The 12,371-nt window shown below is 59.7% G+C and overlaps 2 protein-coding genes across 3 annotated transcripts; both read right to left on the bottom strand.

The window, feature by feature from the left end:
* Positions 1–283: 283 nt before the first annotated feature.
* On the bottom strand, positions 284–3,129 carry LOC307176280 (ly-6/neurotoxin-like protein 1). Of its 2 annotated transcripts, XM_079902231.1 has the most exons (5): positions 2,995–3,129; positions 1,748–1,949; positions 1,432–1,533; positions 1,206–1,228; positions 284–837 (listed from the first exon to the last, which is right to left on the bottom strand). In XM_079902231.1, exons 2-5 carry the CDS (start codon positions 1,797–1,799, stop codon positions 709–711), a joined length of 306 nt encoding a protein of 101 aa, XP_079758357.1. In that variant the 5' UTR covers positions 1,800–1,949; positions 2,995–3,129; the 3' UTR covers positions 284–708. The 2 variants fall into 2 exon arrangements, with proteins under 2 accessions (XP_079758357.1, XP_079758356.1); XM_079902230.1 differs by having other exon boundaries at positions 708–1,228.
* Positions 3,130–8,468: 5,339 nt separating this feature from the next.
* Positions 8,469–9,859, bottom strand: LY6D (lymphocyte antigen 6 family member D; the record flags this gene model as incomplete). The annotated part of the gene is made up of 3 exons (XM_079902054.1): positions 8,469–8,704; positions 8,920–9,018; positions 9,808–9,859. The coding sequence occupies 3 exons, from the start codon at positions 9,857–9,859 to the stop codon at positions 8,469–8,471; spliced, it is 387 nt and encodes a 128-aa protein (XP_079758180.1).
* Between the last annotated feature and the right edge of the window lie 2,512 nt (positions 9,860–12,371).

Genomic DNA, 12,371 nt, shown 5'->3' with positions numbered 1-12,371 from the left:
ACCTCCCCTCTCCCTCTCCTCTCCCCTCTTTTCCTGACCACAGTCCCCTGCCTTCCCCGACCCCTCCTCCCCTCCTTCCCCTCCTTCCCCGGACCCTGCCTTCCCTTCCCCTCCCCTCCGGCGGACCGAGCCCACCCCTGCCCGGCGCGGCCCCAAGCGTCCACCAGAGGGCGCCCCGCTCCGGTTCAAGGATGCACCGCCCCCGCCCCCGCCCCAGCGAATCCTCGGCGCCCCGGCGAAGTTCGCCGCCCCAAACCCCCGCCCCCCGTAAAGAGGCGCACTCCGCCAGGGCCTGCTTAGGGCTGAAGGCCAGGCTTCGGGTGGCTACCGCTCTGCTCCCTTCCCTCCTGGCCTAAAATAGTCCTGGAATCAGCTCTCAAGCTCGACCAAATATAGCCTGGCCTCTCCAGGCTCAGGCCTTGCGCAGGGGCCCAGCGCCGTGTCTGGAGGGGCCTCACGGGCCTCTTTAGGCTGAACCACTTCCTCCCCTGCCAAGGGCTGCCTAGACACGAGGGGACGGCCAACGGGGGGCGGGGGGCACAGGGCTTCCCCGATCGGCCTGCCATGCCACACCTGCCCTGGGCAGCCCTCCTAGGACCCTGGAGAGCCTTCTTCCTAGGACTGGTCCCCACCCCCTGGGTCCCTAATCTCCCCTCCCCCTCCAGCACACTTACAGGGCAGACGCAGGGGTCCCCTTCACGTCAGTGTTCACCGGCCAACTGAAGATCCCCCATAAACAGCACACCGTGCCCACACCCCCATCCTTGGACAGAGGAGGGGGCTGAGCGGCCCCGTCAAAGCCAGATGCCTTGGGAGGTGTGGTCCCACATCGGCCTTCTGAAAACAACAGGTCATGACCTGGAAGCAGACCCCCGGGTAGCTGGGGGAGGTCAAGAGTCCTCTTGCAGACATTCCTGGATGTGGCTGGGGGGGGGGGGTCTGGGGAAGGCAGAGAGGGGGTGTGCAGGGGGAGAGGGTGGGACCGTGCTGCTCAGCACTTTGCCCTTGAGTGAGTCTGTGGAGGGCGGGACGGGGCTTTAGAGCAGACCCCAGAGGGTGGCCAGGAGTACAAGGGCCAGGGTTGCAGGGGCTGCAAGGCCAGCGCCGTTACAGAGGTCGTACTGGCAGCAGGAAGTGGTGGACGCGTGCTTGGAGTAGCCATCGTACACGGTCTCAAAGCAGCTGGGCACGCACGACTTGCTCACCTTCATCCTGGTCGGGGTGTAGTCTGCAGAGGGATGGGGAGGTGGGCCAGGACCCTGAGGGGGCCAACCCCAGCATGCAGGGCCATTCGGCCAGGTTCCCCTAAGCCAAGAGCTCCCAAAAAGGATCCTGGGGCAGGTGGGAGCCTCCCTCCTCAGCTCCTTCACACTCCCCCACCCGCCACCGTGCTCCGCAGGCAGGGCTGTGAGGGGCATCCCAGCAACTCACAGGTGCGCGTGGTCATGCAGTAGGTGACCATGGCCGGGCAGCGCATGGGGTTGAAGCAGTTCTCGCCATTGTAGGCGCACACGTGGCAGTCCAGAGCCTGGGCTGGGGGCCGGGGGCCGGGGCCAGAGGGAGATTGGGGTCAGAGAACAGCGAGAGGCCCCCTCCTCCAGCCCATCAGCCCCCTGGTCCTGTCAGCTTCCCCAGGTCAGAAGAGCTGGGAGGAGAGGCGATCACTGGGATTTCCGCCCCCACCCCCTCCAGCCTGCCTGCCCCCAAAGGTGGGTCTGTCCATCCCTCTGTTCTCCATCCATCTTACCCACAGGTAGGCCCACCAAGGCCACCAGGAACAGGGCGAACAGGGGCACCATGGCCGGAGGTGAGAGGGCAGAGTGGGAGCAGGGAAGTGGAGAGCAGCTGGTCTTCGATTCAACTCAGGCCAGGGCTGGGGCAGGGCACAGAGAGGGTGGGACAACCCCCTGCCCTCTGGGAGCTCCTGGTCGACTGGAGACGCTATAGCCCTGCACAGAGGGGGATGAGGACAGGTGGTCACAGCAGGGCCTGAGGGACCCACAGGTTTGTGCAGAGGAGTCCCCCAACTCAGCCTGGGAGTCAGGGAAGACTTCCTGGAGGAGGAGACACGAATGAGATGAGAAGGAAGCAGGGGTGGGGGGCCAAGGGGAGGCCAGAAGTCTGGAGGGGCCTTGAACGCCAGGCCAAACCCACAGTCTACCGGGGATGGTTGATGCAGGGGCCCAGGAGCTTGGTACCCAGCCCTCTCCCACCCAGGGCCCTGGGGCCCCAGGGGTGGGTCTATCCTCACTGCTACCCCTACCCTTTGCCCCTGGCGTGTCCCCGCGTGGGCCCCCCCACTTCCTGACACTTTCAGGGCCCAGCTAGGGGCCCCTCTCCCGGCAGACCTCCAGAGCCCTGCCTGGGGTTTTGAGTCAGTACTGCAGAGCTCAGGCCTTGCACAGGGGCCCAGCGCCGGGTCTGGAGGGGCCTCAGGGGCCTCTTTAGGCAGAGCCACTTCCTCCCCTGCCAAGGGCTGTCTAGACACGAGGGGACGGCCGACGGGGGGGTAGGGGGTGGGGTGGGGGTAGGCACAGGGCTTCCCCGATCGGCAGCGGACTCTGTCCAGCCTGTGGGGGAATGTGCTTTGAATGCACTCCAGGAGGGCACTTGGGCAAGACAAGAACTTCCCAGTCTGGATCTGCTGTTCGGAGCGGAGATGCCCACTCTCTCGGAAAGGGTCTGGGGGGTGTCTGGAGCACGACTCCCCTCCCCGCGCGGACAGTCCAGCCCCGGGTCCCCGCCTCGGGGAACTAAATTAGACCCTCCCGTTCCCGAGAACAACAAATCCATCTTCCATGACCCATTTTCCGGGCGGGCGTGCACCTCGGGATGTCGAAGGTCTGAGCAAGGCCGGGCCTGCGGCTCCAGCTCCTCCCGCCCCCTCCCGGAGAGCCCCGCCCCCAAGACTGCGGTCCCAAGTTCGGGCGGCTGTCGGGGGGACCTCAACCATGACCTTCACCACCATGAGCCCCCGTTGCGCCTAGGACTCACCCCTCGCCGGCCCTGCGAGCCCGGGTCTGACAGTGCGTCAGTCCTTGAGCCCAGCAGTGCCCACGCCGCGCCGCCGCCCCGCGGCAGAACCGCCCATCGCGCGTGACCTCACCGCAGGCCCCGCCCCGCCCCGCCCCGCCCGCGAGTTCGTCCTTCCCGCGGGGACCGGGACCCCCCGCCCCCCGCGGAGGGCCAACCGCGCCCAGACCTAGGCCCCCGCAGTGACACCCGCGCTACCCTCAGACGCACGTGCACCTCGCGATGGGGCACGGGGACGGAATCTTCTGCCCCTCCCTCCCTCTCCCTGCTTCCGCCCGCCGCACTTCGCCCACTCACCCCCCGTGCTGCTAGTCAGCCCCGCACCCCAGCAGCAGCCCGTGCCCCTTCTTCCTTTAGCCCAGTTGTACAGGGATGTTAGCGGAGCTGCAGCGAGTGCCAGGGGTGGGGGGTGGGGGGGTGGGGAGGCGCTGATTTCTGGATCCGGCTTCTGGGTCCCCACGTGGACCCGCTTTACCTGCTGTGTGACCTCGGCAAGTTACCTAGCATCTCTGGGCCTCGGTCCCCACACCAGGTCCCTCCTAACAAAGCGTAAAAGCAAGCCTTGAAAGAAGCCCATTGTTTCATGGACCCCCTTCCACGGTAATAATAATGTTTAAGGCAAAATTTAAGATTTTCATGGGCCCTAAATTTTTTTTTTTTTTTCTAATGTGAGGAAAAAAAATGCAACATTTTCTTTGACCCTCAATTTTATTTTTCTTTAAAAGAGTTGAACCACTTTGGGGACCCTAGGCCCTGAGCCTCCAGAGCGAAGTGGGCACTCTCCCTGGACAGACTGGGATGGTTGGTCACCCTATTTGCCAAAAAGTCCCTGAGATGCCTCAGGGTGCCAGGAGTTGGAGATAAAACGGGCAAACATTCCCCAATATTCTCCCGGTCATGAAGCTCACACTCCAATGGGGCATATGCTGTGGGCTCCAGCATCAGATCATGATGAATTAACAGCAACTGGATTTTCCTCCTGCCTTTAAACAACTGAAAAATGGGGCAAAATAAATGAAGCCACGGTTCTCCGAGGTCGCACAGCAGGCAGCAGGGGCCGTGACCCTGGAGGTGGGGGAGACAAAGGAGCTGCAGGCCACAGAGCAGGGAGGGGAAACCCAGACAGAGCCCGGGACTCTCTGACTGAGGAGAGGAGAGTTCAGGGAAGCCAAAGCAGCTGGATCTCACAGGGCAGAGAGGAGAGAACTGTCCCCTCTCCAACCCACAGGGCTGGGGAGGTCAGCAGAGGGTGCGTGTGTCTTCAGCTGAGGGCCCATCAGTGCACACATTTGAGGAACCAACCCCAAGATGTGGAAGGAGCAGGCACAAGGGTTCCCAGAGCTCACACAGGGCTGGAGGAGAAACCTTGTGTCAACCGAAAAAAATACAAACCCTCACAACCTAAAAGTCTTGAGTTAATATTTTATTTGGGGACCCTACTGAGGACTATAGCCCAGGAGACAGCCTCTCAGCTCTGAGGAACTGGTCCAAAGAGGTAAGGGAGGAGCTGGGACATATAGGAGTTCTTGCTGGGAAAAAACAAACAAACAAACAAATGTACTCGAACATCAAAAGATCACTGCTAGTCACAAAAAGTAGACATCGCAAGTTAATGATTTTAGTGCTTTTCTCTGTTCAGGAAGATGCAAGAGTCTGGGCTCATTGAAATTATTCCTTTGATGTGCATCTTAGCTATTTAGGGCAAGTATCCAGTTTTCCTCTATCCTGAATTCCCCTCAGGGAAACTATAAACTCATGGAACCCAGAAATTCAATGAACCTCAAGCACAAGAAATTGAAGAAAACTATACCAAAACACATCGTGATCAATTGCTTAAAACCAGTGATAGGGGCTTCCTTGGTGGCGCAGTGGTTAAGAATCTGCCTGCCAGTGCAGGGGACACAGGTTCGAGCCCTGGTCCGGGAAGATTCCACATGCCGTGGAGCAACTGGGCCTGTGCTCCACAGCCGCTAAGCCTGCGCTCTAGAGCCCGCAAGCCACAACTACTGAGCCCATGCTCCTAGAGCTTGTGCTCCACAATTAGAGAAGCTACTGCAATGAGAAGCCCAGGCACCGCAACGAAGAGTAGCCCCTGCTCGCTGTAACCAGAGAAAGCCTGCACACAGCGACAAAGACCCAACGCAGCCAAAAATAAATAAAATAAATAAAATTTTTTAAAAAAACAGTGATAAAGAGAAACCACTAAAAGCAGACATTGCGTGATGCACAAGAAAAGAAGGACGCCAGCAGATTCCTTGTCAGAAACAGTACAAGCCAACAGTGAAGCAATATTTGAAATACCAAAACACAAAAACAAAACAAACGACTTGGAATTATATGCCCCCCCAAAACATCTCTGAAAAGTGAAGGGGAAATAAAGATATTTTCAGACATGCAGAGGCAAAAAGAATTCTTTTCTAGAATTAAAAAAAAAAAAGTAAAGAAAGAGCAAGAAAAGAAAAATCAAAGAGCTCTACTGAATAAAGTAACAAAGGAGATAAAATGGAATCACAGAGAGTAATCTGGTCATTGACAAGAATGCAGAAAAAGAGGGGAAAGGAAAAAGAACAAGTGGGACAGAGAGAAGACAGAAGGCGGGGTGAGAGAGTTAAACCCATGACGCCTCTAATCACACTGAAAGGTCCAAACACCCCAACTAGGAAGCAGCGGTGGTCAGATTAAATAAAACGAGAAAGAGCCATGTCTCTGCTGCGCTCAAGAAGTCCACTGTACATGTAAGATCACATGTAGGTTAAAAGGCAAAGCACGGAGGAAGAGACACCAGGCTCACAGTAATTAAAAGAAAGCAGGAGTGACCACACTCACGTCAGACAAAGTGGATTTTAGAGCAAAAGATATAGCCAGGAATAAAGAAGGACGTTACATAATGATAAAAGGATCGGTTCATTAAGGGGACATAGCAATCCTAAATGTTTATGCACCTAACAACTGAGTTTCAAAACACACAAAGCCAAAAAACCTGAGAGAACAAAAAGGAGAAAAAGAAAATTCATGACTCCAGCCAGAGATTTCAACACTCCTTTCTTAGAGAATTTTTTTTTTTTTGGCTGCATTGGGTCTTCGTTGCTGCACGCGGGCTTTCTCTAGTTATGGTGAGTGGGGGGCTACTCTTCGTTGCAATGCGCGGGCTTCTCGTTGCAGTGGCTTCTCTTGTTGCGGAGCATGGGCTCTAGGCACGCAGGCTCAGTAGTTGCGGCGCATGGGCTTAGTTGCTCCGCAGCATGTGGGATCTTCCCGGACCAGGGCTCGAACCCGTGTCCCCTGCATTGGCAGGTGGATTTTTAACCACTGCGCCACCAGGGAAGCCCAACACTCCTTTCTTAAGAGCTCATAGAAGTCAACGGAAAATGAATAACGATAAAGGAGACTTGAACAACACTACCAGCCCATGTGACCTGCTTGATAAGTACAGAAGGAGAGCCCGTTCTTTTCAAGGACACACAGAATATTAATCAAGATAGACCTATTGTGGGCCGTAAAATAAATCTCAACAAATTTACAGGGATTGAAATCCTACAAATTATTTTCTTGGGCTACAATGGAATTAAATCAAGAACAGAAAAATAAGATCACCAAATATTTAGAAACTGGGCAACACATTTCTAAATAACCGGTGCGCTAAAGGAAAAATTTTAAAGGAAATTAGAAAGTATTTCTAACTGAATGAAAATGAAAACACAATATATCAAAGTTAGTGGATGCAGCTAAAGCAATGTTTAGAAGGAAAATTTTGGCACTAACACTCGTATGAGAAAAAATAAAGTTCTCGACATAATGGCCTATGATCCCACCTTCAGAAACTAGAACAAGAGTAAATCAAACCGCACGTAAGCAAAATAAAGGAAATGATAAAAATAAGAGCCAAAAAACCAAGGAAATAGAAGAAGAAAATCAATAGAGAAAATCAATCAACTGACAGTCATCTTGAAATTGGCTATCAGTGGTCTGATCAGCGTCATCTTGATTGTTTTAAGTACAGTTAATCTTCGTTTCCAGGGTTGGTTTGTTCCCATTTCTTTGAGGCCAGTTCTCAGAATTGTGGCAGCTTATGTCATGGCTACAGCCTGGTCATCATGTAGTTAACTTCTTCCACCTGGCGGGGATTTCTAACCTGGGCCCCAGGTGGCCTCGGTGTCCCTTCAGGGATGGCTGCTCTGCGGAGCCTTCCCTGACCCCGTGTGGCAGCCTCCTCCTCCTTCTGCCCCCGCAAGTTTGCTGACCGCACCCCTGGCTTCCAGGTGGGGGGTGAAGGGTCTTCTCCGGAGTTTGGCACCAGGAGGCCCAGCTCAGAGCACCCTCCCCTCTCCGGAGGCGGATGTCCCTGACCCCCCACCTCTTGATTCAAATCCCAGCCACACGGCCGGCCTGCTGTGGGATATCCCGAGGACTCGGGATGGTCCGCGCCCTGTGCGTCCCCGCCCGTCTGTCCGACCGCAGTGGCCCGTGTGTCTGATCCGGCCTTTCCACTCCCTGCCCCGGGTGCCGGGTGCCGAGGGCACCCAGTGAGCTCTGAGGGAGGGGAGAGGTATGCCCCCTTGGCAACTCCTCCCAAGGCCCGGCTCCCCGGTGGCCACCGGGGGGGGCGCGCTGGTCCTCGGAATATTCCCGTCGCAGCAGGAGCTACGGTCGGATCTCAGCCCACGGGAGCGCGGAGCGGGAGAGACCTGCCGCGGGCAGAGGGTGTTGCTCAAGGTCACCTGGTAGGACAAGGTGGGACCCGGGCGAGCCTGGGCAGGCGGGGCTTGGCCGTGAGAGGTGGGGGAAGGGCTGGCAGGGTGGGCGGGGCGGCCCTGCAGGGAGGGGTTCCACCGCGTGGTCTCAGGCAGGCTGGTGGCTGCCTGGTGAAGAGCTACGGCCTCGCATCACTGCTCCACTGACAAACTTCTGCCAGCGCGCCTACTCAGGCCTCCCCCAGGAGGGCCCTCCTTGTCTGGGGCTGCAGAGGAGGTGTCTGGGGAGGGTCGTGTCCCCTCCGGGGGTGAAGGGTGATGTTGCCCCTCCAGGCGTCATGCACGCTGCCGAGACTGGCCCTGGGTGACAAACCCTGGGACTTGGGGGCCGGTGTGTGTGGATGGCTCCTCCCCACCTCCTCTACTCCCGGAACTAGCACAGACATGACCACGCTGGTTTGCAACCATTTATTCCGGTGCAGGGCTTTGGGTAGAAAAATAAACGGAAACCAAACAGAACGAATATGAAGCCTGAAGGGAGCCGAATGCCTCCTGTCCCCCCTCCTCCCCTCGCTGCTCAGGGAGGGGCGTCCTCTTGTGCTGGGGGAGGGGCGGCTCCAAGCCAGCAGCTCTTCGTGCCGCACCACCGCCCTGCCCTAGACCTTCCAGGGGAGCCCCCAGCCAGGGTGTCTGAGCCCCCATCCTGGCCAGGGAGAGGAGGGGGTGGGGCCCCGGTCCCGAGGGTCACAGGCTGGCGGCCCAGGTGAGGGCGTGGAGGCCCAGGGCCAGCGCCAGGCCGAGGGGGGCGCTGGTGAGCAGGGCGCGGGCGGGCGCAGCGCTCTGCAGACTCTCGTTGCACAGGTCGCCCGTGCAGCACAGGGTGGCCGAGGCCCCTCTGCTGACTTGGCCCTGCAGGTTGTGCGTGGGCGTGCACGACTCCGCGCAGTCCTTCTCCACCAGGTTCCCAGATAGGGGCTCCACTGGGGACGGGCGGGCGAGGTCAGGCCAGGCACCGCCTCCGACCCCCAGGGCCTCCCAAGTACCAGTTCCCAGCTTCCATCGCCACCGTGACCGGTCAGTCACCGAGATCACTCCCACCATCCTCCCCAGGGATGATCCTCCAAGCCCTGGGGCACCGGGACAGAGCCCTGGAGTGTCCTGCAGGGGCCCCTTTCCTCTCCCCCAGATCGCTCACCCTTGGTCACCGTCTTGCAGAAGTTGGACTTGACTGAGCAGCTCTGAGGTTTCTCACAGTTGGTGGAGCTTGTGCATACGTGACACTGGAGAGCCTGGGCTGGGGGCGAGGGTGTAGGGGTTTCAGCAGGCCCCGGGGAGACCTCCCAGGGAGACAGGGATGCCTGGGTTTACTGCCAGAAAAGACTCCTGGACAGAGCCCTCTGTCACCCCTGCCCTAGGCCAGTCGCCTCTGAGGCCCCTGGGCCCCGCCAGGGTTCAGGTCTTGCACACAGCCTCAGGAGGCAGGAGGTGACAGTCCCTGTCTGCTGGGGCCCTGGCAGCCCACCCGGAGGAGCTGTCCGGTGCCGGGCATCCCTAGAGGACCAGTGAGGAGGTGGCCAGTATGGGGTGCACTGAAGACCCTTCCCCAGGGGCATCAGAGGCTCTGGGATTTGCTGATAGTGGCTCACAGGACCTGGCTGCAGTCCCCACCCTGGGGGCTGTCTCCTGGTGGGGAGCCCACGGTGAGGACCTGAGGCTGCGTTGGGGTCCCGGAGGCTGTCAGGTTGGCCATGCTGAGCCTGCGGGGGGGAGGGGGAAGGGTGACCCAGGAGGGCCCTGGGCCCTGGAGAGGGGGATCAGGGGCTGAACCCTGAGTATCTGTCTTTCCCCAGGAGAGGCATCTGAAGACAACTCCCAGCATCGCTCCCTCTCAGAACGTCTGATTCTTGGGGTTGATTTTCTGATTCTGAAATATTGTTAAGTCTGTGATCCCACAAAATTAAGATGCGGGGTTCACTTTGTTCTAGGGTTCACAACGCCAAGGTTCTCCGTGCCTAGAGGTGAGCAACTCCAGGCTTCCAGGGTCCGGCTCCCCACTGCCCCCAGCCCCCAGCCAGCCCCTCACCTGGCCCAGAAGCCACAGCCAGGGCAACAAGGAACAGCAGGGCTGTCTTCATCTCGGGTGTTCCCGGGGCAGTGGGAGCCCCTCCTCTCCGGAGGCCTTATAGCTGGGACCGGTGCTGGTGGGAGGGAGGGGCGGGGACCTGCCCCTTCCGGCCTGTCCCACGCCCTCCAGCGAGGCGCACCCCTGCCCTGCCAGCTGGAGGGATCTCTGCCCGCGCTCCACCACCACCCCCCACCACCCCCCACCGCCTGCCCTTTTCTGGGCTGTGGACAGAGGCCTCAGCTGGCTCTGCAGCCTGCCTCTTCTCTGTCCTCTGCCCAGCTCTGGTTACTTTGTCTTTGACCTTCCGCTTTGTCTCTGACTTCCACCCTCAGATAAGGTCACAGAGTCCCAAGCCTGTGTGGTTGCCCTGGGGGTGCCCAGTGCTGTGCTCGGGGCCGAGGGGCGTGGTGCAGGAGGAGGTTCAGGCCCTGCCTTCTTGGGCTCCCGGGGGCTCTGGGTTGCTAGGTTGACCCCCAGGGGTCCTGGGGAAAAGACCCTAGGGAAGTGAAGTGTTCACTAAGATGCCTGGACCTCAGGAGAAGGGGAAAGAGAAGCTCTCGGGGCAGGGACGTGGATGCCAGATGTGCCTGCGGAGAGGTGAGCACCAACTGGGTGAGGGATGTGAAGTCCAGCGGGGCCTGGGGCTTCGGAGGAGGGTCAGGGGCTGGATGCTGGGGAGGGGGTGGTGTGGAGGCAAAGACTCAACCCCCCGTCGCCTCCACCGCCCCTGCCTCCCGTCTTTCCAGGCCCAGGCCCCCTCCTCGCCAAGCGCTCCCTCCGCCATGTTCCAGCCCGGCCCTCCTCCAGCAGCTGCCTGTGTCCTGCCTTGTGACAATTGCTCTCCATGTCTGCTTTGGTCCTGAAAGGCAGTGTGCTCTTCCAGGCCAGGCCTAGGGCCCCTCCCGGTGCAGGGTTCGGCTGGGGGCTGCCGGGCAGATCCCGCCGCACCTTCCCCCTCCAGCACTGCTCACAGGAAGGACTCGGGCCTCTGCGCGTAGGCTCCCCCTTCCCTTGTCCCTCTCCCCACAGGTTTCCCTGTCTGCTTGCTGGCCCTGGGACCCCACTACTTCTCCAATGTGCCCGGCAGACCCTGCTAGGAGGTGCGGGTGGGACCCGCAGAGGCAGGCTGTGATGACGCTGAGTGGGGCCGGGGCACCGATGGAGGTCGGCCCTGGGCCGCTGCCAGCAGCCGAACCTGCCGGTGGACATCCCCCTGAGGGTCTGGTGGGGCAGCGCCTGCTGTGGGGATCTGGGCCAGCCTAAGGCTCTTTGGAGCAGAGGCTCAGGACGGTCACGTCTGGGCTACAGACCCCTGGCCTTTCCTCCTGGCAGGCCCCCGGGCAAGCTGGCTTCTGAGCTGGGCCTCACCTCCTCCCTGCCGAGTCAGGGGTGCATATCGTGATGCTGGGGGTCCAAAGAGGTGTGCCCAGCCTGAAGCAGTCACTGGACCTGCAAGACCTGCACGATGGTGGAGGGGTGGTGCTGCGGTGCCTTCCAGGATCCTGGGGGGCACGGGGGGGGCAGGCAGGAGCCCCCGAGGCAGCCCCGCATCAGCCACCTGAGCCCGCAAAGGCTGCCTGGCCTACTGGCTGGTCCCTGGGGCTTGTTTAAGGCAGCTGGGGTCTGGATTGACAAGACAGGTGACGTGGGGGTCCCTGGGCCCTGATCCAGAGAGGGAAAGTCACGCTGAGCTCTGAGGCCTCCCTTGGAGTGGAAGGAGGGTGCCCAGGATGCCCTGGGAAGCAGGGCACAGGGCTCAGTGACAGGGTGGCAACGAGCGAGGGGTGGCAGGTGGCAGGTGGGGAGTGGTGACTACTTGGCCAAGGGTCATGGAAGCTGCTGGAAAAATAGGTCTGGGGGATTGGATTTCCTGTCGGGCCCGGTGGTGCTGCAGGATCCAGGGATGTCGGGCCGGCTGGGAGTGGAGGTCTGGGCGTGAGGGAGCTGGGCAGTGGGGTCCCTGCATGTGGGGCTGGAGGGGGCCCTGTACCCCCTATCCACCTCCGTGAGGCACCTCAGGCTTTTACGTGGCTGTGTGCCCTGGTGGCAGGGCTAGACACTGGAGCAGAGGCGGCAGCTGGTCCTGTTCTGTGGGAAGGAGGCCTTTGCCCCAGCAGGGCTGCCCACGAGGACGCGAGCTGCCTCTCCTGGGGCTTCCTAGCAGAAACATCAACCCCAGATACACTTTACTTGTGGGAGAAAGTGGGTGATTCCATGACTGGGGCTCTCAGAGAACTGGGAGTTACCAGGACGGTGCAGTCGGGGAGGGCTTCCTGCAGGCAGTGCTCTGGCCACCACGGTCTTAGAGGCCGGGTTCAGGGGAGAGAGGAGCCCTGAAGCTCGTCCCCTACCAACCCCTTTCACCGGTGAGGAAATAAGGGCCAGAGAGGGCCGGGCTGGCGCCAGGTCATCCGGGAGTGGGGCAGAGACTGGCTTGTTTCTGTCACCACTGACCCCTCCTTCCCTCCGCCCTCACATGCTGGAGAGAGCAGCTGCTTTCCAGAACCCGAGCCCTCCTATCA

The sequence above is a fragment of the Stenella coeruleoalba genome (assembly GCF_951394435.1).
Source record: "Stenella coeruleoalba genome assembly, chromosome: 17".
In the NCBI taxonomy this organism is placed as follows: Eukaryota; Metazoa; Chordata; class Mammalia; order Artiodactyla; family Delphinidae; genus Stenella; species Stenella coeruleoalba.
The sequence above is the reverse complement of the archived record's forward strand: the minus strand, read 5'-3'. Positions and strand labels throughout refer to the sequence as shown.

What these genes read in the sequence shown, in the direction of transcription:
- LOC307176280 (XM_079902230.1), bottom strand. Translation starts at nt 1,799, where the DNA reads ATGGTGCCCCTGTTCGCCCTGTTCCTGGTGGCCTTGGTGGGCCTACCT. An exon ending in CTTGGTGGGCCTACCTGTGG is followed by an intron (nt 1,534 to 1,747) that starts GTAAGATGGATG and finishes CCCGGCCCCCAG; the next exon opens with CCCAGGCTCTGGACTGCCAC. An exon ending in CTGCATGACCACGCGCACCT is followed by an intron (nt 1,229 to 1,431) that starts GTGAGTTGCTGG and finishes ATCCCTCTGCAG; the next exon opens with ACTACACCCCGACCAGGATG.